At 55.5% G+C, this 24,696-nt stretch overlaps 9 protein-coding genes across 9 annotated transcripts; 4 read left to right on the plus strand and 5 right to left on the minus strand.

Annotated features, from left to right (window-relative positions):
* Positions 1–122: 122 nt before the first annotated feature.
* Positions 123–769, minus strand: FA10DRAFT_265306 (hypothetical protein). The gene is made up of 3 exons (XM_025521002.1): positions 599–769; positions 351–519; positions 123–281 (listed from the first exon to the last, which is right to left on the minus strand). The coding sequence occupies exons 1-3, from the start codon at positions 624–626 to the stop codon at positions 188–190; spliced, it is 291 nt and encodes a 96-aa protein (XP_025378647.1). The 5' UTR covers positions 627–769; the 3' UTR covers positions 123–187.
* Positions 770–877: 108 nt separating this feature from the next.
* FA10DRAFT_238928 (endoplasmic reticulum vesicle protein 25) lies at positions 878–2,262 on the plus strand. Its single transcript, XM_025519159.1, has 3 exons — positions 878–1,347; positions 1,429–1,629; positions 1,704–2,262. Exons 1-3 carry the CDS (start codon positions 909–911, stop codon positions 1,826–1,828), a joined length of 765 nt encoding a protein of 254 aa, XP_025378648.1. The 5' UTR covers positions 878–908; the 3' UTR covers positions 1,829–2,262.
* Positions 1,863–3,640, minus strand: FA10DRAFT_265308 (putative 3-deoxy-D-arabino-heptulosonate 7-phosphate synthase isoenzyme). Its single transcript, XM_025521003.1, has 6 exons — positions 3,484–3,640; positions 3,190–3,418; positions 3,072–3,124; positions 2,854–3,021; positions 2,355–2,792; positions 1,863–2,279 (listed from the first exon to the last, which is right to left on the minus strand). Exons 1-6 carry the CDS (start codon positions 3,554–3,556, stop codon positions 1,975–1,977), a joined length of 1,266 nt encoding a protein of 421 aa, XP_025378649.1. The 5' UTR covers positions 3,557–3,640; the 3' UTR covers positions 1,863–1,974.
* Positions 3,641–4,134: 494 nt separating this feature from the next.
* Positions 4,135–5,308, minus strand: FA10DRAFT_222853 (GNS1/SUR4 membrane protein; the record flags this gene model as incomplete). Its single annotated transcript, XM_025518564.1, has 8 exons — positions 4,135–4,172; positions 4,233–4,375; positions 4,438–4,532; positions 4,594–4,623; positions 4,682–4,770; positions 4,833–4,884; positions 4,947–5,110; positions 5,173–5,308. Coding segments are annotated over 8 exons (747 nt in total), but the record flags the coding sequence as incomplete, so codon positions are not given.
* Positions 5,309–6,172: 864 nt separating this feature from the next.
* FA10DRAFT_278275 (NAD(P)-binding protein) lies at positions 6,173–7,702 on the minus strand. The gene is made up of 5 exons (XM_025523446.1): positions 7,442–7,702; positions 7,039–7,380; positions 6,876–6,982; positions 6,532–6,818; positions 6,173–6,463 (listed from the first exon to the last, which is right to left on the minus strand). The coding sequence occupies exons 1-5, from the start codon at positions 7,659–7,661 to the stop codon at positions 6,343–6,345; spliced, it is 1,077 nt and encodes a 358-aa protein (XP_025378651.1). The 5' UTR covers positions 7,662–7,702; the 3' UTR covers positions 6,173–6,342.
* A 901-nt stretch (positions 7,703–8,603) lies between these two features.
* On the plus strand, positions 8,604–10,855 carry FA10DRAFT_67595 (hypothetical protein). The gene is made up of 5 exons (XM_025525638.1): positions 8,604–8,657; positions 8,725–8,968; positions 9,034–9,309; positions 9,384–10,738; positions 10,815–10,855. Exons 2-4 carry the CDS (start codon positions 8,870–8,872, stop codon positions 10,731–10,733), a joined length of 1,725 nt encoding a protein of 574 aa, XP_025378652.1. The 5' UTR covers positions 8,604–8,657; positions 8,725–8,869; the 3' UTR covers positions 10,734–10,738; positions 10,815–10,855.
* Positions 10,856–11,250: 395 nt separating this feature from the next.
* FA10DRAFT_67588 (hypothetical protein) lies at positions 11,251–13,820 on the minus strand. Its single transcript, XM_025525637.1, has 2 exons — positions 11,840–13,820; positions 11,251–11,773 (listed from the first exon to the last, which is right to left on the minus strand). Exons 1-2 carry the CDS (start codon positions 13,547–13,549, stop codon positions 11,354–11,356), a joined length of 2,130 nt encoding a protein of 709 aa, XP_025378653.1. The 5' UTR covers positions 13,550–13,820; the 3' UTR covers positions 11,251–11,353.
* A 2,410-nt stretch (positions 13,821–16,230) lies between these two features.
* FA10DRAFT_265312 (putative transcriptional repressor) lies at positions 16,231–18,229 on the plus strand. The gene is made up of 6 exons (XM_025521004.1): positions 16,231–16,692; positions 16,753–16,813; positions 16,865–17,087; positions 17,151–17,246; positions 17,310–17,442; positions 17,503–18,229. Exons 1-6 carry the CDS (start codon positions 16,585–16,587, stop codon positions 17,911–17,913), a joined length of 1,032 nt encoding a protein of 343 aa, XP_025378654.1. The 5' UTR covers positions 16,231–16,584; the 3' UTR covers positions 17,914–18,229.
* Positions 18,230–20,186: 1,957 nt separating this feature from the next.
* Positions 20,187–24,654, plus strand: FA10DRAFT_238941 (hypothetical protein). The gene is made up of 2 exons (XM_025519160.1): positions 20,187–20,292; positions 20,374–24,654. The coding sequence occupies exon 2, from the start codon at positions 20,474–20,476 to the stop codon at positions 24,206–24,208; it is 3,735 nt and encodes a 1,244-aa protein (XP_025378655.1). The 5' UTR covers positions 20,187–20,292; positions 20,374–20,473; the 3' UTR covers positions 24,209–24,654.
* The last annotated feature ends 42 nt before the right edge of the window (positions 24,655–24,696 follow it).

Below are 24,696 nucleotides of genomic sequence, written 5' to 3' on the forward strand. Positions count from 1 at the left end.
AGGACTGGCGGAAGCAAAGATGACCCAATGTATGGATTTTTGGCATGGACGTACTTTTACAAGGCGCTTCTGCGAACAGCTCGGGGGCCAAGAGGTTGCCGATCCTCCTTTCTGGCACAACTCTTCCTCCTTGCCCCCCCCCCCCTTTTTTCCTCTAATGCTAGGCACTCCCTCCCTTCTGTCTCGCTTAGATGTGGCGAGTCTCCGGTATCGGCTCGACTCGTATTGACGCCAGGTCCGTAGCCTTGTCCTTTTCAACGTCCAGTTGACCAATGAGGGATCTGTTCCAAATCAACATGAGCCCTCGCGCGCTCATATAATAGACGTCCATTTGCACATCAGAAACTCACAAGCTATCTCCACGAATGATGTAGAGGCCGAGGGGGACCTCTTCTACGCCCGCATCGGTGCTGTATACGCGCTCCACGCAGCCGGCCAGAATGACGCTGCCCAGGTTGTCAGACCCTGCGAGAGTGCCCGTGATCACCCGACCATCCTGTGTCACAGCAAGTACCTGCTCTATTGGAGGGCCGAATCTTTCAGGCATTAGTGCTGCAGTAGTGAAGAAAAGAAGAAGAAGCTTCAATGCTGAACTCACGATTGACAAAGGCAGACAGTTCGGACATGGCAAAGGAAGCTGGCCTCGCGCAACTCCCTTTGGCAGAACCCCTTCGTGTGCGTCCGGCACGACTGCTGCTTGCCCTGCCTTGCCTTGGGCTCTCCCGTGGTACGAGTTGATTTCTGGACGTAGGCAGTGACGGATGGTGAACAAGCCAGTGATGGACAGACGCGCCTCTAAAGGAAGACGCCTCGCTCGCGTGGCAGACTTAAAGCGTTAAAGTCGCCAACGAGAAGAACCAAGGCGCTTTCCTCCCTTTTTGAGGACTACATCTAGTTCATTTTCTGCGATGGCTGCGAGGGCATCACGGACGCACCAACTAAGAGGCGGGAGGCCACGACCGGCAACGAGACAGGGGCGGCATGGTGCCGTTGCCAAGGGGGCCAGCCTCTTTACGCTCACTTCTCTTTTCTACCTCGTCCTCTGCGCCTGCGTGACCTCGCCAGTGCACGGCATCAAGTTCGACCTTGAAGCAGACACGTACCCCACGACCAAGTGCATCTGGAACTACGCCCTCGCCGACACGCTCGTCATTGTCACCATCAACTCGCAACTCGTCTCTGGAGACGCCAATGACCAGCGGCTCGATGTCGACGTCGTCGATGGCAGCAAGCACAACAACATCTACCTCTCCAAGCGCAACATTCGGCAGGAGACCAGAATGGCCATCAACACACACAGCCACGCAGACCTGGGCGTGTGCCTCAAGAACACACTCGTGAGAAAAGGTAAGGCCACTCTTTCTAGTCCACCCCACCACCCTTGAATCAGAGAAAAGCTGACAGCAGGTGTTGCCATCGACATTAAAGGCAGCGCCAAGAGCCATGTCCTCACCGTCGACCTGGACGTCGACATTGGTGCCGACGCCGTCGACTACAACGCCATCGCCAATCAAGAGTCGCTTTCGGGCCTTGAAACGGAGATGAGGAAGCTCGAGGCCGTCGCGGGTGAGATCGTAAACGAGATGGACTACCTCAAGAAGCGCGAGGAAAAGATGCGGGGCACCAATGGTGGGTCCACTTTCATTCTCTTTTCCTCTATTGTTCCTGACCTTTTCCGTCCGACCCTTTGCGCTCTCACACAGAGTCCACAAACCAGCGAGTCGAAAACTTTGCCTGGGTCACCCTCTTTGGTCTGGTTGCGCTTGGTATCTGGCAGGTCACGCACCTCCGGAGCTTCTTCCAGAAACGCTACCTGATCGACAGCTGAAGAGCTGAGGGGGGACTCATATGTAATAGCACACAACGGCAAGCAGCATCTCATTGTCTTTTTACACCAACGATTGAAACGGAGGCAGAAGCAACATGCTCTGACAGATTATCATTTTGCGTGTTCGAGAGGAGGGGAATTCAAGATCACAGAGAAGTGCCTTTGCCCAGGCTGGCAAGGACATCGTCGTTGAAACCCTTTGCAGACTCCTGCTGCTTTCGCTTGAGGAGCTCGTCGTTAATGCCTGCAGGTCCATTGAGGCCATTGACATAAGCCTGGGGCGACGTTGGCGCCACGTTCGAACCGGCATTTTTCTTCGCTCGCCGAGCTTGCACGGCTCCGCGGAGCTTGTCGAGGGCCACGACGGTCGTCTCCCAGGCGATACAGGCATCAGTGATGCTCTGTCCCCTCGTCAGACCCGAAGGACCATCGGCAGGAATCGACTGTTTACCTAAAGAAGTCAAGTTGCAAAGAATATGTCAGATTTCAAGAGGAGACCAGACCGTCTTCGCTGGGAAATGCCCACCTTCAACGAGGTTACTCTCGATCATGCAGCCGACAATGTTCGACGCTTCTGGCCTTCCGCTTCCGATTTGCTCAACGAGCGAGTCGACGACCTTCATCTGGTTCTCGTGCTTCTTTTCACTGTTGCCGTGCGAGCAGTCGATCATGATTCTCTCGGGCAGCTTGGCCTTCTGGAGGTCCGCCGACACCTTTTCGACGTGCTCGCGGCTGTAGTTGGGGCCCGAATTGGCGCCTCGCAGAATGACGTGGCATGCATCGTTGCCGGCCGTCTCAACAATAGCAGAAATACCCTGCTTGGTGACGGAGAGGAAGTGGTGCGATGAAGAGGCAGACTTGATGGCGTCGACGGCAATGGAGATGGAGCCGTCGGTGCCATTCTTGAAGCCGACGGCCATCGACAGACCCGAAGTCAGCTCGCGATGAACCTGCGACTCGGTCGCTGTTACGCACGCCCAGGCTCAGCTTTCTTGTTCAAATGATAAATTCAGACCGCCACTCACTTCTTGCGCCAATCGCGCCCCAGCTGATGAGATCAGCCGTGTACTGGGGGCTGATCGTGTCGAGGAACTCTGTTCCGGCGGGCAGGCCCATGTTTGCAACCTCGAGGAGGAGACCACGAGCCAAGCGGAGACCTTTGTTGATCTGGAAGGAACCATCGAGGTTGGGGTCTGGGAAGAGCAGTCAGATTTTAGCACTTTTGCACAGCGATTCAACTCACCGTTGATCAGTCCCTTCCATCCAACCGTAGTCCTTGGCTTCTCAAAGTAAACGCTGTGGAGAACAGTGAGTCAAGACATGTGGACGCACAAAGGAGAGAAAGAGAGAGCGCAACTCACCGCATGACAATGTGCAGGTCCTCCTTGGCCGCATCGGCGTACCTGCGGAGCCTCTGTGCGTACTCGAGCCCAGCTCGAACGTCGTGAACCGAGCAGGGGCCCACGACAACGACAAGCCGGTCATCCTCGCCCTTTACGATCGCTTCAGTCTGCTTGCGTCCAGAGATAATTGTGTTGGCCGCCGTCAGCGTCAGCGGATACTCTTCAACGAGAATCTGCGGCGGGATCACTAGGTTGGGATCGTGTCAACTAAAAGGGAAAACTTCGTCGAACCGAGACTCAGAACTTGCTCACATGGACGGATGTTCTTGATACGACGATCGTCGAGCTCATTGAGCGCATCTTTGAAAGGGACCGCCTGGCTCATGACTGGCGAACTAGGTGGTATGTCTGGTTGCGTTCGTTGTGTTGGAAGACGAAAGAGTCACGCCGAAACTTTCGGAAGAACGACGACTCCACTAAAAAAGAGAGTCAGTCGTGAGAGTCTCAATTTATTTTCTTGTTCTTCTGCAGATCGCCTGTCATGCACGTGTGCAGGCTGAACGACTTGCTGAAAGATTCTTCACCCTTCACGATCCTCTTAAAGGTCTGTTGAGTGATTATTGCTCGACCAGCGGAGCTTCATTATGGTAATTACAGCGTTCTGCTTGCTAAGGTAGTCTCAACAAATGATTAAAGTCTACGACAAATGGCGGCCAACACGCCAGTGTTTAGAAGAGAGGCGAGAGGCCGGCGACGCGGGAGCGCCAATGGTCCCGCACCGATTTCTAAGGCTTTCCCTAAGCAAGCCTATAGGGGAGCGTGCTCCAGCTGAGGCGTCGAGGGCTTGTACTTAGCGTCGCCGGCCTGGAAAGCCGAGAGCGCAGTAGAGTTGCCAGAAGGAGCAGCCTTCTCTGACAGCACACGGCTGCCGTTGTTCGACTGTCGGGACACGCCGCGGTTGACGGCGCCCTTGGACTTGCTGTAGGTACGACGGTAGAAGGCTGCAAGAGAAAATTTCGTTGAGCAGGTGCTTTCAAAGCCGAGGAGGGCGCACTACTCACCGATGAAGAGGAAGAGGTACGAGGTGAGGATGGCACATCCAGAGAAGACGGCGTGCTCCTTGCCGGCAGCACAGGCGCCGATGTTGGGCAGAGGGACCTTGTAGGCTGAGACAAAGTAGTGGTACGAAGCAAAGTAGACAACACTGTTGTTGTGAAATAGACAATTAGCGACGTTTTTCATCTGCCAGAGAAAAATGCAACGCACCCAAGATCCAGGATGAATTGGAGAATCTGCATCGTGGTGACGGCCCGCTTCCAAGGGCAAGGAATACGAAGCGTGGTGAGGGCATAGTATGCGTACTGAAAGACGAGAAGTGAGTAAGGGGACGACATCCAGCAGCACCGTGCGATCGTGCCTCACCATGACGACGTGGACGAGAAGGTTGAGCGTCTGCGAGGTAGAGATGAGCTCGATGTTTGTTCCGATGTCATGCCAAGGAGATACTCACGATGACGACCCAGCTGACCGGAGTCTTTCCGAGCAGCTGAGAGAAGCACAGAAGAGCCGTGGCGGCATGGTGGTAGACGTGCAAGAAAGCTGGGATGTGATCCGAGTCAGACAGGTGTGCGATAGTCATCAGAGGAGATCTATGTCCTCACCAAGGGGCTTCTTCTTCAGGACGAGGAACCCGGTGTCGATGAGTTCCCAAAACTGCGCGTCCATCAGTCAGCGGATGCGGCCAGACAAGGTGGAAAACAAAACCATGCACCCACTTTGAACATGTAGTTGAGGATGTAGAACTGCTCCATTCGTGGGGTCCATGAAGACTGGGCGCAGATGGCAGCAAAGAAGCCGTGGTGATACCAGATGGGGACGATCTCTTCGAGCATCACTGCAAGTAGCAGACCAGAGGCAGACGAGAGGAGAATGTTGTGAACTGTGGCGATGCTTGTGTCAGCAGCTCGAATCGCATGGGGAAGCTGTAACGGCGACACCCACCAAGGAAGGGCTTCTTGAGCTCCTGAGGGGGAACCTTGAACCGTTGCATGAGCTCCCTACCACCGAGGACAGTGACGAGGTAGAGGGCCATGGTGCCGAAGACAACGGGACCCGTGCTAAAGGGTGTTTTGCCCGGCTGGAAGGTGCTCATGGGAGAAGAGGCATCGGATGTGAACCAAGCCGGGCGGAGAGACCTTGGGAAAAAGACAGAGAGGACGAAAGACGTCGAGTCGTACACAGGCGTCCAGTGGTCAGACATGGTGAGCAGCTCCTTTGAAGATGGAGAGGGGAGAATTTGCTCGATGGAATGGTGGCAGTGATGATGTTGTCAGAGATGAGGGACACGACAGAGGAAGTGCACAATGCAATCGTCCGGAAAACGGTGAACGGAGAATCGGACGGGCCGTACAATCCGTACTTCTATTCTTGGGGAAGGAACTTTTTCAAGAAAAGCAACACCAAAAACAAACCGGACTCGCCTGCCTGTCGCCGGATGCGGTGGATGGGCAAACCGGTAAGCAAGCCATCTGAGCGGCGAAACACAGAAACACGTACCAGCCAGATGCGTAGGTGCTGCAACATTCTTCTGGTGCCTGAATAAATCAGTTTTAAGGCCTGAGCGCAGCCACCACACGTCGGAGCCAGAAGAACAGAGGAAGGGAAAAAAAAAAAAGGGATGGCTTTGCCGTGGCTTCTCCTTCGACGGACGCGTCAGACGACGTGTCCGCGCGGTTCTTCTGCTCTAAAGCTCATACCCTTTACCTCAATCACACCGCGCAACGTCAGCCGGGACTAGGAATACCTTGACGACAGACATTATATTTCTGAACGTCATGTGCCGAACGCACTCCTCTCCTTACCGTACCCATTTTTACTCGACGAGCTTGGCTGGGGCGAGTCGATGCCGGTCTCCAGGAATAAAATCAAGTAGTGAGGCTCAATCGTCGAAAGTAAAAAGTAGCGCGGGAAAATTTGGAGCAGAAGAACTTCCTTGCATCAAGAAGGCATGTTTGCGCTCGGAGGGCTTCACCGTCAACAACAGTAAAATAAGCTGGCCACTGCCCACCGAAGGGAAAACTGTTTTGGGCACAATACTTCTACTGCTACTGCACACACTACTACTACTACTGTCGCTCGCCCGGCCTGCAGCTCGCAATGACATAAAAGCCGTCATCCAAGCTCTTCTGTGACAAAGTCGACCTCTTCGGACATCGAAGCGACGAAATCTGCACGGTCGTGCGTTGGCTTCCATCCCAAGTTCTGTTTGGCATTTGTGCCCCGGATAAAGCATCTGCTCGCAATGAGAAGAAGTTTCAGTTGAGATGGTCATGCTGCACGCCACGCAGAATCATTACGTACTCGCCAGCAACGGAAAAGTTGAGGAAGGGAATGCTACCGCCGAGGACTTCGGCGGCACGCTGAACCTCGTCATTCGTGGGCTTAGCTACTTCATCGGTTTCGATGAGGCCTTTTTGGTGCATCCGACGAGCGATGGCCTTGTAGGCATCAGTCCACCTGATGTTACCGTTTTCGGCAAAGTAGTATCCGCCTCTCTTTCCGTGCGGAGGCGAATTTCCAGCCACGATCTCGCTGATGAGTCTTGCATAGAGAAGGGCACAGTCTTCGATGTGACAAAAGACCCACGGCTGAAGTCGCTAATTAGTCTTTGGCAATAGGAGGTCATAGGCGTGTATGAGACTCACGGAGTCGTCGCCGCTGTACTGGAACACTTTCTTCAAAGCCTTTCCTAGCTTAATGATGGCCACAGTCTGGATTGAGATCTTGTTTCCGAACCCGGTGCCCTTGCCATCTGACAAAGAAAATGATCAGCAATTCTCCTGACAGGAAGAGAGACGACGGGCTCACAGACGATTGGCGGCGCAATAACGTAGGTCTTGACCCCGAGCTCGTCCCCTTTCTCGAGCAAACGAGTGTTGACATCGACGGCCGCCTGACTCGGTGGGAAGTCGACGGCTTTCTGACCTTTCTGGTGGTCATAGAGCTTGTCGTCGTCGAAGATGGGCACGTAGTTGCCTTGTCCGTCTTTAAGAGGGGGCGAGCCGGCCCAGCTGGAAAAGATCTTGGCGCCTGACGTATGGGCCAGATGCACAGTCTGGCCCGTAGCTTTGTGCACCTTGACAAGGGCGTCTAGGAAGTTTTCCAGAGGACCCCAGACAAGAACGCCGGCGAAGTGGACGACAACGCTGACTTTGATCTCATGATGTTAATTACCCCGCTTGCTCTCTTGCGCGAACGGACTCAAGCTCACTTTCGTTTCTCACAATGGCTTCCTCGACTTCAGCCTTGTCGTCTAGGTTGAAGCGAAGGGGGTGGAGGCCAAGCTTGCGGACCGCCGCCTCGTGTTCATCCTTGCGTACCAGCGCATAAATCCGAGAGGCATCCACAAGGGACTGGCTCTGGATCAAGCTGATCAGTGAGCCACCGATGTACCCTGAAGCACCTGTAATGAGAATCTTCTGGCCGGCCATGATGTCAATGGTAGCAAGAAGGGACGACGCATAAAAAGCACCTTCAAGCGTTTGTGGGCTCCTTCCACTTCACGCAATCCACTACGACCGACCGGGTGGTCCGTTCGCGCTTAACTCCGTGTCAATGTTCAGGTCCCCTCACGCCAACTTCGCCTTTGCTACCCCGATCACCTGCTGAGAATGGCTTTTCGGTGCTCGCAACATTGAAAGCAACCAGCATGGCCTAAGTTCGCCGAGGCTCAAGGAAGGGTCGAACTCCAGCTTGGACGGCCATCATTGGGAAGGCACCCGCGACGTGCAAGTTTACAGCTGCTAACCTTTTTTAAAAGTCTCAACTCGGAATAAGATGAAACGAGCTTGATCTAGGTGAAGCGGTCCTCCTCTCAGCTTGCGAGAGCAAGTGATGCTATTATTAGTACTATTATTGTCGTAGTGGGGTAGCTTTGGAAGTGAGGCCGTAGCCTCGCTGCGACTCGCCGGTGAACGCCTGTCAGATCGGATGTCGGAAGTTTGTGAAAACAGTTTTCAATTTTTGGTGTGTGACGTCGTCACGTCGATCCAAGAAGGAAGGGCGCCGGCGCCCCGCACAGACAAATCCAGAATGGCTCCCCCCAAAGCAGGTCCTGCTTGTCCTTGCTATTTTCACCCAGATCCATTCTCGTCTCCTCTCTCTTTACTGAAGCCTTGCAAAGCCCCTCTTTTACTCGCTTCTTCTCATCCGGGCAAAGACAACCATTTATAGGGTCGATCTGTTCCCAAAAGGAGGGCCGAACGCCGAAGACACTCTCGAGCTGCTTTGTTCAGTGCAACTGCGACGCTGCTGTCTCAATAATCGTGCTCGCACCCTCCCACCTCTGCTCGCTTCATCCTCCTACTGACCTTTATAGAAGGCTTCGTATACCTTCCCTTTGTTTGCTGGCACTATTACAATGTCCGGCAATCGCAACGGCACTGCGACCGCTGATGGCACCGCAGTCCAGCGCAAAACTGCAAGCAGTAAGAGCAACGGCCACACTGGTACCACGCCCTCTCGCTCGTCACGCTTAAGCTCCATCAGCAACAGTGGCCACGCCAAAGAGTCTCCTGACACCCACGTTGGCGAAAATGGCAATGGTCATCGCGACCAACTCACGTTCATCAGCCCTAGGCTGCACACGCTCGTCTCGAGCATCGAGGAGAAGCTTCAAGAGCTCGGCAACCGCCCGGGTATGGCAGGGAGCATTGCAAGGACCATTCTCGAGCACGGAGCGTGGGTTGAGGAGCATCTTGAGGAGGAGATCGAGTTGAGGAAGAATGCCATCGGAGGTGTGAGTTTTGCTACTCCTCTCCCTCTCACGAACACGGAAACACAGCTGACACTGCGCATGTTCAGCTCGACCACATGTGGCTCCACCTCTCGTCGATCTCGAGCTTCAATCCCGTCTGTGCCGCCATCTGGACCTTCTCTGACATTATCGATGATAAGAAGATCCACGAGACGATGCTGCGCCAGGTTGACGCTTTTCCAAAGTACAAGCAGATCCTCGTCAACCGTGGGAGGAGGTGGCACGGAGCCACGTTTGTCGATGACCCAAACTGGGATGTCCACCGCCACCTCAGCAAGCAGAAGCTGCCCGGAGCTGCCGGCCGCCAGGAGCTCGATGACTTTGTGAGTTCTCTCCTTACTGCGGAGGAGGATGCGGTGAGCGTCCGCTTGAGTGTGCTGACAAGAGGACCCCTCAGACGGCCGAGTTCATCGCGCAAGAGTGGGACTTTTCCAAGCCTCTGTGGGAGCTTGTGTACTTTGACAACTACCAAAATGGCGACCAGAAAGGCGGTGCCATCGTTGTGAGAGGCCACCATACTCTGACCGACGGGCAGGGCTTCGTCATGTCGCAGCTTTTCATCTCCAGCTACGGTCCTGAGCTGGAACGTATGATCAACGAGGGTAGCAAGACGATAAAGGCAGCCAGGCGTGGCACGGCGCAACCATCCAAAGTGCATAAGGCACTGAAGCCCTTGGACAAATACCAGAACCTGCTCGTCTTGCAGCTCGCCATGTTCGCCCTCTTTTGGGCCATCTGGCTTGGATCAACATTCCTCGAGGTCCTCGGCAGCATCTCCCAGGCCGCCTCATTCGTCTTCTACTATCTCACCAGCAGCTGGCGACAGCGGTACCTTACGTCTGACTATGTCGGCGAGCGTGTAAAGAAGAGAGAATTCGCCACGAGCAAGTCCTTCCCTATCGATGACGTCAAGAAGCTGCAAAAGGCCTTTGGCGGACCTACGCCAGGTGGCTGGCGCGAGGCTCTCCAGGGAGGTCGCAAAGCAAAGAGCTGGTGGGGTCACCTGACCCTCAACGACGTCCTCTGCACAATCATTGCCGACGTCATGGTCGACGAAATTGACCACCAGGAGCCTGTGGACGTTCCTGGTCTGTTGCCCTGGCTCAAACGCAGCGTGAACCGCATTCTGCCCAACCCGCTGTGCCTGCTGATCCCGATCAGCATCCGACCCGTCGCCAACTGGCAGATGCAGAACTGGTCCACTGGGTCCCTCGCATGGATCCCCTCCCCGAGCGCAAACGAAGGCCTGGCCATGGGCGCCAAGGCAATGCACAGACGCCTCCACGAAGCGGCGCGCGAGCTGAGCGTTCTCAAAAACGGTATCCTGCCTCGTCTTGCCTTCTACCTCATTCAAATCTCGGGCCAGGCGCCCATCCTTTTCCCCCACCCAAGCCTCTGGACACCTGTACAGTCGTTTGTGCGCGCCTACCTGGCCTATGCCGTCGAGGCGCAGGTGGCTATTGTCACAAACGTCCCTGGACCCCAGGGAGGCCACATCACCCTGGCCGACGCCCAGGTCGAAGAGTGGAGCGCAAGCCCGCCGCAGGGCGGCAAGGGCACCCTGGGCATCGGCATCATCTCCTACAACGGCAACGTCTGCATCACCATCGCCGCCGATCACGTCGAGGGCGCACCGAGCGAGGGCGTGGCGCGCAGGCTCACCGACGCATTCGAGCGCAGGTGGGCTCAGTACCTCGAGACGGCCGATCAGATCCTCAAGAGGGCTGAGACGAGCCGCAAGTTTTAAGAAGTGTATTTCCTCTCATTACCTTTCTATCCCCCGTCCCACCTCCCCTCTCACCTTCGTTCCATGTCCTAATCTTCTTAGATGAAACTTCGAGATCATCTAAAGAACAAGGCACAACATTCAGAAGAAGAGGTATTGATTAAGTCAAGGTCCAAAGCAAAAAGGGGATTAAGAAGAGGGCTCATCCAGTGGACAGACCCCATCTGGACGAAAGAGTACGTATAACGAAACAGGGCGGGAAAGTATAAACATTATAGTCGAGGAGTTACGGTGTATATCGAGGGGGAGAGATTCACGGTCGCTTGAGAGGCGCAAGGGTAAGACGTGGTAGGAAAAGGTCCGTGAGAACGACTTGCACAAGGTGGACGAGCAAAGTCGAGAAAAGAGCCGCGAGAAAGACGCAGAAGGGCGCATACGAGACCGCAGGCAGCGATGCAGTGGGAGCCATCGTGCGCGAGAACCGTAGAGAGGCGAGGAAACCGACGAAAGAGGACAAGGGCGAGAATCAAAGCCGCGAGCGAGCAGAAAGAGCGAAGAAGATCGAGGAGACGAGAAGCCGGAAACGAGCGTGTGTATTGCGCCGAGAGGTCGAGGCGGAAAAGACTGCGGCAGATGTTGGATCACTGTGCAACTGTGGGCTTGACATCTTCTTCAAAGTCAAACACTTCATGGTCTGTTTCAAATGTTGCCTCCATCTGCTCGTCATCGTCTTTGAGGCTAGCGCGGTGCGCCGTTGACACTGTCGAACCTCGACGAGACTCAAAGCCCGTACCCGCGAAGGCTTGGCTAAGCGAGATGGACGACGTCGTAGGCGACAGGCTGCCTTCGTGAGACGATTCACCGGCCGACATAATCAATGGGCTACCGCCAGGTCCGACGCCACCGTCAGGGCCATGAACACGGGCGTGCTGGTTGAGGTTGTCGTGCCTCGAGAACTTCTTGCCACAGTGGCACGTGAACGGCTTCTCGTCGGTGTGGATGCTACGGACGTGTCGCTTGAGGTGCTCGCTGCGCTTGAAGCACTTGCCGCAGCCGGGAACCTGTCAAAAGAGCGTCAAATGTCAGTCGTTGTCCAGCGCAGGCCAGTCTTGATTAGGATTTCTTACCTTGCAAGTGTAGACCTTGCCGCTCTTTCCCAGGTTGTTGAGCTCGTCTGGATTGTTCGGCACTCGCCTTCCACGGCTTCTCTTCGTGATGATGCCTGCGATGGCCTGGTGAGCCATCATAGCCTGGTTGCTGTCGAAGTGGCGCGTGGGCATCGAGGACGAGAGCCCGCTGTTACCGAGGTGCAAGGGACTGCCCGGGCTCTGGTATGGCGATGACTGGTGAGATGCCGCAGCCGCATTGGATCGTCCACCTCGAAGCGCACCGCTTGCACTGATACCGCGTGATGCAGATTCGTTGGTCACTTTATTCGGAGGGGCGGAATACGAAGGCATCATGGCCTGACCGTTGTTGGTCCATTCACCCGCGAGGCTCGCCGGCGAGCCAAAGACGCTGTCGCTCGACATGTATGGCGACATTTCTGCCCCGTTGAAGACCTGTGGACGCTGGTCGGCGAACAGGTGGCTGTGGTGCTGAGGCAAGAGGCTCGGTGATGTTGGCATGCTGCTGTTCCTCTGCAGGTCGTGCTGCTGCTGCTGCTGCTGTTGCTGCTGCTGCTGTTGAATGTGCTGCTGAGCAGGGGTGATGTAGGCCGGATTGCACGACATGGTGTCGAAGGAGCCGGTGAAGCTGCGCATGGGTACCGTCGGTCGTCCTGTCATGTTGAGCATAGATGGGTCCTGTGCTCGATCAGTGAAGAGACCGTTCGGGTCTTGGTCGTTCGCGGCTGACGTTACTCCCGATGCGCTCGTGTTGCCAGCGAAGCTGTGGCTGCGGGCCACGCCCAGTGTCATGGGCCTTGCGGCGGCAGCGAGGTCGATGTCGCTCTCATTTGTTCCCTGTCCAAATTCAAAGAAGGAGCCGTGATGGGACGACGGCGTCATGGGCGTACCGGGCGTGCCGGGAGTGGAGCAACTGTGGGCTGATGAGAGGCTAGAAATCTCACGGTGCACCAAGGGCCTTTGAGGCGTAGAAAACACCGACGGAGCCAGACGTCCATGAGGCGTGTCCATGCTCGCACTGCGCTGCAGCGGCTGGTCGCCGTTGCCGCTGATTGGCTCTTGGTCGCCGTCGGAGATAAAGTCGGAGAGGTCGAAGCTGCACAGGGCGGCGCTGACCTGCGAGGACTCGGTAGCGGACCTGCCGCCTTGCTGTTGCTGCTGTTGCTGCTGCTGAAGATAGAAGTTGTCGCCTTGGAAAGGAAGGCTGGGCCTCATGTGAAGAACGTCGTGGTTCATACCGCCTTTGCCTTTGGCAGCGTTGTCACCGCTGACGTCTTCGTTAGCGGCGTCTTCGTTGTCGTGAACCTCTTCACCGTCGTCGTCGGAGCTGCCGGCTTCCGAGGCAGTCGTCGTTGACGACGATGTTGAGCTGAGACCAGGAGATACACGCGAGATGCGCTGCAGGAGACGCTTGCGCCTTGGAGTCAAGCGAATCGTGGCGTCCTTGTCCTGATCGTCGAGATCGAATGCGAACGAGCTGGGCTCGCTGTCGGCACGCTTGTGGTCGCCAAGGTCGAAGATGAATGGGTGTGTCGGGTCGCCAAAGCCGAACGCGTTGGAGGTGGTGGGAGAAAGGGAATGGCAGAGGGGAAATCCACTCGAAGGATCGACGTTGGGGGAGAAGAACGAGGGCGAGTGCAGATTATATTCCTGTTGATGGCCCGCCGTGGCGTGGCCAGGCGCAATTGCAGAGAAGTAAGAGTCCTCCATGGTTGCCGTTGCAAGTACCGAGGCGGAGAGGATACTCGTTGGTCAAGGAGCAGATAAAGACCGGTGCGGAGCGCCAGTCGAAAGTTTGCACGAGTGCTGATGAGGCTCTGAAGTCAGGTCCGGAGAGAAACCTCTACGGTCCAAATTAATGCAAAAGGGCAGCGGCGGTCCGTCGTGTGGGAAAACGAAGGGGTCGAGCCGTGAGATTGATACGGATCGAGTGGCGAGCGTCTTTTGTTTCTTTCGTGCACGCCGTCGGACGATGCTTGGTTGATCTCGGCAATCGTTGCTGGGTGGGGACGTTATAAGAGTGAAGTGTTGTGTATATTGTGGAGCGTCGTTAATCGTTGCCGGTTTGCTAGACGGTCGTAGTACGTCGTGAAACCGGTGTGAGGTCGTCAAGATTGAGTCGTTAGGCTGTGTCGAGGTAGCAAATTAGCCTGAAATTCAGATACAGGTGTTCTCCGAGACGTGCGGAAGAGACCGTGACAGGAAGGTGGTTGACGCAAAGGCCCATTCAGAGCGCGCTGGTAGAGCAATGCAATGCTGGGCGTGCATGGGACGTCGATCATAGACAAAACGTTACGCAAGCATACATGTGTTTTTGTCTGCATTGCGCAAGCGGAAGTTTTTCGCGCACCAAACGCGATTGCATCCAGGACCATGACTGCAGAAGCGGTCCGACCACCGTGTCGTGGGCCAAATTGCAATCAACACGATGAGCCGGGGGTGGGGTCCCCTGCACGCATCTATTCTCCGTCATTGCTACGCATCCATGCTCTCTTCACCCGTGTCTTTCGCCCTAAGACCAAGTGATGTCCCTGTTGCATGCCACTGTGTGAAAAAAATCTCGACGGAGCTCGTCGGGGCGGATCGTGGCGGGCCGACAGCCTCGCATAACATGAACCCACACGGTAGCACCTCCAAACCCCATCTGACAAAACAAGCCCAAGACCGAGCCACGAAAGCGACAACTCACGAGGTCGTTAGAAGAGCCCAATGAAGGGCAGGGGCGTTACGAGGTCGTTACGTATCGTGAGCAGCGAAGTGATGGTGTGATGGCGAGGAAAAAAAAAATGAGACAAGAGAACGGGTGACACAAAAAACAGCCGGGCAGGCTGTACAGATCGGTCGCTGAGGGTATCTCGGGACAAGCTGGCTTGAAGTGTTTGCTTTGCTCGCGATCGTTTAATAAAATATAAAATTGAATACAACAGTAATCAATGCATAGTCCAGGGTTTGGCATCCCGCTAGAGGACCTCGCTGATGAATTTGTGCATAGGCCGCTTTGAGCAGAAATGCAGTCGGCGGACTAGCGCAGTCTCGAAAAATACAAAGTGTGCGCAGTCGTGTCACGCTCCCCGAGCTGGCGGACATTATTGTATGGGCCCAACCTATTTGTGGTCGAGAACCAAGGACGGGCTGGTCGGGGTTGTTATGGGCCCTCCCCATCTCGTCATGCGGTCCTTGGTCTTCGACGGTCCGGTGCACTGGCTTCGGTATCTTGGTCTCCTTGCCTTCTGAACTTGCTTGGCTCGGTATCCGCGGGGCAAGGAGGCGGTGCGCAAGCACGGGCCAATCCAAAGAATTCCATCTGATTTTTGCCATTTCTTCCTTGACGGAGGGATATCCCAAAGACCCTGCGGGTGCAGTACTCAAACATGTAGACTCCTTGGGCTTTGTGTACCGTGCAAGCCTTTCGGGACAAATGAATCCCTCTCAGGATCCTGAATTGGGCTCTCTTGGCTTCGGCTCAAGCAACATTAGCCGGTCGCTTACCCATCCTGTCGTGAGGCCTTTGGCACGTTCTCGTTCGCACCGCCCAAACAAGTAGCAATTAAACAGAAGCTATACTCACCGTGTGGTAGTGTAGTGCCGTGCATAAATACTACCAACTATGTGTGTGGTGCAGCGAGCAGCAGTCTAGTGCAGTGTCCGCGTCGTGCTTGATTAGGCTAGGCTGGCCGGTGCTCTTTCCATGCAGGCTATTATATTCTCAATAAAATTTTACCGGGCGAAGGATTAGCAGCTTCCGTCGCTAGACAGGACGGAAAGAGCTTCGGCATATTTGTTTGCGTGCTTCTCATTCTTGTTGACAAGGCTCGGCGGCTTCCATGTCAAAGTCCTCGCTGACGCAGAAGACCCGGCGTCTTGTGGCTCGGTCAATGGTCACTTATTGCCCATCAGTGATCACTTACCAGCCGATACGACCTTGTTCCGAGATTATATTGGTACGATTCGCCACATATGTGAGAGAATGATGGGTGGTAAAAGTACCTCCCGAGATTGTACCTTGAGGGCTCCGTGCGGCCTCGGGCATGCTTTGTGCGGGACTGCCATCCGGGTCGAAGCGCTAGCCAGCCTTGCAACACCAGGTGGGGGCAATCAGAGACTCCCGAGGCTCAAGCCGCTGACGCGCATCTTCACATGTCAGTTACACGGGCTATGGATGAAGCGTTTGGAAAGAGCATGAAAGCTAAGGGACAGTACTAATTGAGGGTAGTAGTAGTCATTAGACCCACGTAGCGATTGCGAACAAAGAGGGAGGGGGGACCACAGCGGGAGAAGAACACGCAGCCAGACACGCGCACGCGCACGCGCGCAGACCTCGCCAGAGCCCGAAATCCGAAAAAAAGCCAAATAATCAGGGGCTTGCATGCGCGTGTTGTGCACGAGCTGGCCTGAGGTCCAGCCGTCGCAACAAACAAGCAACACCTCCAGCCCGACGGTCCTGTCAGTGCGCTGGCTCAGACGACTCTTTATCACTCCTGTGCAGGCTGGCCCGATACAAGGCCGATCTTGACACCTCTACCAGGGCTTCATCCTAAACAAACGGCCAGGGGCTCTCCGAACCTGCTCTCGAGCATTGAAACTCCTCGCACTTTCTCCGTCTGCATCTGGTCTCGCTTGCAGGAACTCCGCTCGAGGACATCAGACCAACATCGACTTTCGATACCACAGCAGAGCATCAATCCCGCACAACTACATAGCCGTGTTAATAAACCGCCAAGATTTCGGGCCCAAAAGCGAAAGCAATGAACTTTATCTTCAAGTCCAAACAACGGACGCCTCCCGAACTCGTCAGGAACCTCAAGGAGGCCGTTAGCAGACTCGATGGAGCCTTGGGCGAGGGAAAGAGAAAGGTGTGCTGAGATTCACTTCCCGCTTTGCTCGCTCGCTGACTCACTGGTGTGCATTTGTAGGCTGGCGAGGAAGTGTCGAAGAACTTGTTTCAGATGAAGGCAATCTTGTATGGCGACGGAGGTGCGTTCGCCCAGAACAAGAAGGCGGGCTTGCAGGCTGACAGTATTGCAGAGACGGAGCCTCAACCGGATCAGGTGGCGCAGCTAGCTCAAGAGGTCTACAATAATGACGTCCTTCAGCTCCTGGTCTCCAATATCTGGCGCTTCGAGTTTGAGGCCAAAAAGGACGTCTCGCAGATTTTCAATAACCTCTTGCGAAGGCAGATAGGTGTACGCTGGCCCACTGTGGAGCATCTGGCCGCCAAGCCAGATGTGCTCTTCACCGCTCTTAAGGGGTTAGTCGCGCGCAGACTGACGCAAGAGTCAGAAGGTACTGACGCTCTTTCCCTTGTCCAAAGGTATGAGAACCCCGACGTGGCGCTCAATACGGGCATGATCCTGAGAGAGATGCTCAGACACGAGGTGCTTGCGAAAACCCTCCTTTACTCGGACAAGTGCGTCTTTCTCTTTTGCAAGTTCTCGCCCTGGGGAGCGCAGCTGACCCGACCTACCCTCAGATTCTACACCTTCCCCGACCACATCGAGAAAACTACATTTGGTGTTTCCTGCGACGCCTTTGCCAACTTCAAAGAGACCCTCACTCGACACAAGCCCATGGTTGCAGAGTATCTGGAGAAGAACTACGATCGGGTACGTTGCCTCTTGCTCGATTATCAGAAAAGGAACTTGCTCTGACGTGGACATGTTCAGTTCTTCACCATGTACAAGGGACTGCTGCATTCGCCAAATTACGTGACAAAGCGACAGTCACTCAAGCTCCTTGGAGAGATTCTGTTGGACCGGACAAACTTCAACGTCATGACACGGTATATTTCCAATGAGGAGAATCTCAAGGACATGATGAATCTCCTCAAGGACAAGAGCAAAAACATCCAATTCGAGGCCTTCCATGTCTTCAAGGTCTTTGTGGCCAACCCCAAGAAGCCGCCAGTCATCGAAAATATCCTCCGGCGCAATCGAGAGCGGTTGGTGCAGTTTCTCTCCAATTTCCACAACGACAAGGACGACGAGCAATTCGTCGACGAAAAGCAATACGTCTTGCAGATCATCGAGTGGGTGCCCGGCCGCTTCTCTGATCTTGTCTGGTGTGCTGCCCGCTAACCGTCTCCTTGCGCAGGTCAACGGGGCAGCCAAATGCAGCAGCCGCATAGTCTTGCTCTTGATCCTAGATCGAAAGCTCCTAACCACTCACTTCGTTCGCTTCGCTTCCCTTCATTTCGCTCCATCCTCCAGTTTCTCGTTTCGGCGTCGCCTATTTCTCCATCACAAGCTAGCTAATCGAGGCGACTCGTCGCAATGTACCATCATATCTCTCCTGTCCCATGTCTTTGTCTCCAATCGTGCTCGTCTCCCCGATCCCTGCTTTTGAATTCTGTTCGACAGGACACATCGAGCAGGGCGCGGTGGACTCATCCAGGCTACTATCCTGTTGTTGTGGTGAAAATCTGTCACTGCTTTCTGTCAGCCGTACGGCCACGTTCACCATCCAGGGTATAACCACGGAGCAAACTGAACGGGTTCTTCAATGAAAGTGCCCTCTTGAATGCGCCGCTGCAGGGCGCATGAGCAACCAAGTCATCTCGAGGCGCGAAAGGGAAGTGTGAGATATTTCTAAAAGGAGAAACATTAGGTGTAGAGGAAGCGTAGCAGGATATGTATGTGTGGTACGTGTAGCAATGAGAAGATAAGGTGAGACATGTCTTGCAATGTGCGAGCTATACTGCCCGATTCGATTTTGCTCCGCCGCTGGATGCGGTCCTGAGACAGCTTTGAGTGGCTGTACGTATGTCCCCGCTGTACGTCCCCAAGCACGATCTCTCTGGAAGGTAGCAGCCAGCCCGCGTTCTTAGCCCTTCCAACGCCCAAAGACTTGGGGCCAAAAAGGGGGGGGGGTTGGCGGGGGGGTTCGACCCAAAAATTTGAACATTCTCCTTACTCCGCCCACTGATGAAGGTCGCATGCGCCGAAAACAGTCGACACAACCGTTCAGGCAGTTTGATTTTGGGGGTGTCACGAAGCGTAACGGGCGCTTTAGTTAGGGGACCCTTGGACGCGTGCGGGCGCACCCACCCTGGTCCCTGATTTGGCTAGATATTCAGGAAATCACCCGTTAAAGCAAATATTGTAGTTGCTCTACTGCAATTCGAGAGGTAGTAAGATTTTAGCATGTGGTTATGTGACGAAGATGTATGGCTATATAGAAGCAGGGTCCAGACCTCACGTATAAACCAATATTTTATATTACTAGGAACGGCGAATTTTCGAACAATAAAGATAAACCGAGTACATGCCAAGGAGCACAAGTCAAGCGAGCTAGCTCAGCAGTGAATCGCACCCGCCGTGTTGTAACGTCGTATATGCGACCCGCGCTGGAGCGGATGTTGAATGGCCCAATCTAAAGCAGCCAGGCCGTGTCGGGCCAAGCTTGACAGCTGGGGCTCGAATCTCTCTCTCCCCGCTGTTCCCCTCTTAGGCCTGCGCAATGGACCCTCCCTGCTCTACTGCTGTGTCCCGAAATGCATGATCTGGATGGCACTTCTGTCTTCCGTCTGCTGAGCCAGCAAAAGCAAGCACACCTGCTGACTCGCGAGACAGGCGATCCACGTAGGGTTGAACGACGACCCACTACTTCATGCCCCTTCTGCTAAATTAATTTCATGGTTTTTTTCTCCCTTGGATCTTTTCTTAGACAAGACGAGGGAGGGACCGACGAGAGAAAGAGTTTAAAAAAAAAAAAACCAAAAAAAAAAAAAAAACAAAAAAAAAAAAAAAAAAAGAGGGGGCAGATCGAAGATTTCGGCGCGCAGGATCCGTTCGTGGGCCGATTGCAAGCAGCGCCTTGTTTGCTCAAGCCGACGTTGCGACTCCGCGCGCGCGCGCGACCTGGCTGCCAGTTGGAAGAGCAACGTCTTTTGCCTTTTCCCAATCACTCATCCACCGTCCCGCTGGCCAAGACACCTCTCCACCATCACCGCCAGCGACCTCATCAAGCACCACGCAGGGGTCCGCCCCAAGTTCATCACTCAATCTACGCCCTCCCTACAAAATTGAATTAAACGGGGTCCCCCGCGCTTCCAACTTGGTTATTCTCACCGACGCAGGGAGCACCAAGGCGCCGTCTGCAATTACCTGTCCCTCTTACGGCAAGACAGGAAAGACAGAGGGGCGAAGATTACCACTCTAGCCCTTCTTCACACTCTCCGCTCGACACTCTCCGCTCGAGGCGAAGGAAACGAGGCCGCCATCTAGGCCGCGCTAATAAGGACCATTGCAACTGCCTTTGGCTTGCTCTTTCCTCCTCGCAGCGCAACAGAGAAAACCTGGTCCATCGCCTTCTCAATCTACCACCGAGCACATCGACAAGGTTGACAGCGCCCCTTCCCCCAACACCAGACGAGGTTCAGCGTCCTTCGACTCTGTTGCGCTGCCGATAGACAGTGAATGCAGCTCGACCCACGCGTCTGCCTGTCGACGGACCCCGTGAGTTGACTTCGACGGCCTACTGTTCCAGGTTTGCCTGCCAAGCTCAGCCTGCTGACTACCTTTACTTTTCATTTCCAGTAGCAACAGCAGAAGCAGCAGCATCGTCTGGGAGCAGGTCTCTTGGACGTCAGGGAAGCAACTCGCCCGTTGCCGCCTGCGCTTCTACTCTTGAACAGACATGTCTGCCGCCGCATCAACGTCCAAGGGCCTTGCCGTGCCTGATCAGGCGTCGACCCGGCGTCTGTCTGACTCTGCAACGGCGACGCGTTCCGTGCAGGCGCGGGCGCACAGCGACCAGCATGCAGAGATCACCAAGCTGCGCAAGTGGGCTGCCGAGGCCATGGCTGCTGGCCCGCCTGCGCTGAGCGAGCCCTATGCAGACGTGTGCAACGAGCCCATGGCCCGGAGGGAGAGCGACGGAGGTATGTCGATGAAATCGGGCGCATCGTCAAATTCGAGAATGGCAAGCGCAGCAGCAGCAGCAGCCGCGTCCGCCCTCGGGTCCCCCGGCGGTCTCGCATTGCCTTCGGACTCTCGAGACGGCTCTCGGCGGAGCTTTGAGAACGCAACCATTTCCGCCGCCTCGTTCGACCGACCCTGGCGGCTGTTGCCCAACTCCGCGCTCCAAGCTAGGCCGAGAACAATGTTTGCATCAGCTCAAGAGGCCGCCGCCGCCGCTGCCGCCTCGTCCGTCGCGGATGACGACGACAACGACGACGACGATGACACAGCGGCCGACAATAATGATGACAATGGCGCAATGCGGCACCCGCCAGGTCATCGCGGCCTGACAGAGTGCGGCAGCGGAACCGCCAGCCTTTTCACTTCGTCGCCCGTTACGACCGCTAACTCCAGTCCGGTGAAGCACCAACAGCAGCAGCAGCAGCAGCATCTCTCATCTTCTTCGTCATCGCGCGCGGTGCGACCTGCACATGCACCGTCTTTCAGTCCTTCTTCGTTGGCCTACTCGTCCCCACAAACCACGATGCAGGCCAGCGACTTGTCTTCGTCGCCTCTTCGAAACAGGAATACTCGAGGACTTCAAGTCGGAACCTCGGCCTCATCGCTCCAAGGCGACATTGCTCCGCATGAACACACACCAAAACCACGCCGAATGAGCACATCGTCTCCTACGACGACGGTCTCGACATGCGACGACGAGAGCGAAGAGGAGAGGCCCATCATGACACCTCTCGACGAGAACGGACCACGGCTCGGGATCGACTCTCCTTCCCGCATTCAGAGGTCCAACGCCATCAACCATCACGGCCGCCCCTCGCATCCACCGACAAGGGCTCGCGTGCCAAGGCGAAACGCTGTCAGCAATGACTCGCCTCTTCACCCTCTTACCAGCATGGGCATCAGTGCTCGAAGGGGTAGCATTCCCCACACTCTGTCGGAGGATCCTCGATCAGACAAGTACACCAGTCCTTCTCCTCTCATGGGCAGTGGCAACAAGCAGGTTGACTCCTCCCCGCCACCGCCTTTGTCCCAGTCGACACTTTTGGACCTCGGTCAGGTCAATGGCATCACACCTCCTCCCCTTTCGCAGACGTCAGCGACTGGCGGCAACATCTCTTCTTCATCGGCCGCAGACTCGTCATCAACATTGGGAGGTGCATATTCTAGCGTCGTCAGCCAAGGGCTCGAAATGGGGCTGGGTTTCAGCATGACCTCGTCGGCCTTGTACACGAATCTCCAGGGTCCCGCGGCTGGCTTTGCCTCCATGGCCGAACCACGCTTCTCCCGATCAAACGGCGCAGGAACGATGGAGATGGGAGCGCTTGCCATGGGCCTCAAGATGACGGACAGTGAGCTTATCAAGAAGTCGTCAGAAGCTTCTGCTTCCATTTCTGGCGAAACCGGTGGCGGCGGTGGTGTCCTGTCGGAGCAGGCAGCCGACGAGGTCACGTTTGCTGCTCTCAACCGCGAGGAGGCAGATCTGTCGAGACGCCGCACCACGGGTGGATTGGCTGTCAAGAGCCGCAACGATGATATTCCCGTGGGTCGGCGCCGCGTTGTCCAACGTTCAGGCACGCACGACCCTCGAAATGTCGGAATGGCTGGAAATGGCCACCGGCTCGAGATGGGACACCCCAACTTTTCTGATCTTGAAGAGGAGACCTCGCCGCCTGCCACTGCTGACAGCAGATCACCCTTCGACAAACACGCTGCGGTCGCTTCCGCCTCGACATCGTCATCTTCGGGTGAGGCGAGCCTCTCGGAAGCTGTGGCCTCGGGACGAGGCAGCACACAGCTCGACACGCCATCCATCGACCACAAAGCCATGGTTTCACCAGACGCATCAGTGGCCTCCCATCTGCGCAATTCTTACATCGGCAAGGGCGACTTGGATGCGTCGGGCGTCGGCAATGCCAAGCAAGCGGTTGCCGAGGGAAGTCAAGGACCGAGGTTGGCCAAGCCGTCAGTACCTTCGGACTCTGTCCCGGTCGCGAACAATGCGCTGCTCGCTCCCTCGGGAGGAGGACATTTTGGTCCGGGTGTGCGAGCGAAGATTCTGGAAGTCATCGATCAGCTGATTGAATCGATCCCCTTGACGGGCGAGGAAGGCGAAACAGTCAACATCGCCGAATACGGCTGCCTCAACTCTCGGTCGACGCAACTGCTGCAGCCCATGATTTCGGCCTTCGCCCATCGAGCACTCCTTCGGCAGCCTCAGGTGGCTGGGACACCGCACCCGCAGTCTACTGTTGCCGCAGATCGCACGGGCTTCTTTGGCGGTCCGAAGGATGCTGCGCCCCCGACCATTGTCGGCCGTGGGTATCCAGAGGGACAGACCACCTCCCTCAACTTTTCCGTTACTCACGAGGATGGACCGTCGGCCGACTTCAGGTCGCTGATGCAAGTTCTTGAGACGCATCCAGAGTCCTACCTCGATCCTCACTGGCAATCAACCCACAAACCTGCGTTGACCAACTCCATCTTCAACTCATTCGTCGCGAGACCCTTCGGTTGTCGGATCGCGCCTCCCAACACAATGCACCTGGGCTTCAGTCTCATGGACCTGCAGTGGTCTCATACCCCTGCCAACACCTCTATCTCGCCCGCCACGATGGCACAAGCCGAATTGTCGACTTTCTTGATGGCGAGGGCCCACGAATTCAAGAAGGGCTCCGTCTTTCTCATGGCTTACATCGCGCGTTCCGAAGAGGACGATGTCTTTGGCAGCACTGGCGACAGCACATTTGCCAGACGACGATCACAAACAGTGTTTGGAGAAGCAAAGTCGGCATTGGCAGACGAGCGCAAGTTGTCGCTGGCATCGCTCACCAGCCGCATGCGAGCTGAAGGAAGCGGACACGAAAGACATTCAAGCTACTCAGCACAGACTCGCCTAGACGCAGAAAGCGGGGCTACCCCTCGAGCGGCAAAGAAGGATATCTGGACTACGCTGAGCAACACGCTGGCTCCCTGCATCCAGCGTCTCGTGTCGTGCGGCATGCTCAAGTCCGACGTAGCTCGAACGCTCCTTCACGTCCCCATGCACCCTCGCACACGCAGCCAAACGCAAGCCGTCCTCAAAAGCGTCAGTCACCTCTGGTCCGTCGACTGGAGCTGCGGCTTGGGTGAGACCGGCGTCGAGGGCGCTGCTCAGCTGCCCGAATCGGAGCCCAATACCCTGCGGCTTCCACACCCGGCCTGGAAGGCATATCAATCCGGCACGCTGTCTCGTGTCGCCTTCTCCGAGCACATGATCCAGCTCTTCAAGAACCTCTACGAGTCGCATTTCCGTCATGTGCTTCGGGAGAGAGGCAAATTGACCAAAGGCGCTGTCGAATTCGTCCTCGACAGCCTTTGGGAAGTTCTCTACAGCCGAATCGTGGACCAAGAGCCTAATTCGATGCAGGACGTCGAAATCGAAGTGTCGCTGTGCGCTCTTCGCAGGCTCTGATACATTTCACTCTCTCTTTTTCTCTCTCTCCCTTCACCCCCTCATTCCGGTCTCATTTCGGGCCTCATCTCGTCATCTTTCATTTGCATCCATTGACCTACCGGGACATCGGCCTCAACATCGTCTCCATCATCGGCAATTTTTTGTACTACCCAGCATCGACGGAGTTCTCCCGTCCACTGTTTCATTCCCTCCGGACGACCTCATATCCACGATTTCACTCAAGGTCACGGGTCTTAGCCACCTTTCTCTCAATCGGGCCTTCAACCATTGTCACCGTCCTCAAACATCGATTCTTCCCCAATTCACCACTCGTCGGATAGAGCGCAGCACCATTCATCTTTTATCTTTATCTTTTGGGTCATCTCTCCTCATTTCGTTACTTGGTATTTGCTGTCTTCTCCAGTTTGGTCACCTGAATATCCATTGGAGGGTTTCAATCGCCCTCTTTTTTTTCATTCCTTGTACAGTACTGTATCAAGGCCCGT

This window comes from Acaromyces ingoldii, assembly GCF_003144295.1.
Source record: "Acaromyces ingoldii strain MCA 4198 unplaced genomic scaffold FA10scaffold_2, whole genome shotgun sequence".
Taxonomy (NCBI): Eukaryota; Fungi; Basidiomycota; class Exobasidiomycetes; order Exobasidiales; family Cryptobasidiaceae; genus Acaromyces; species Acaromyces ingoldii.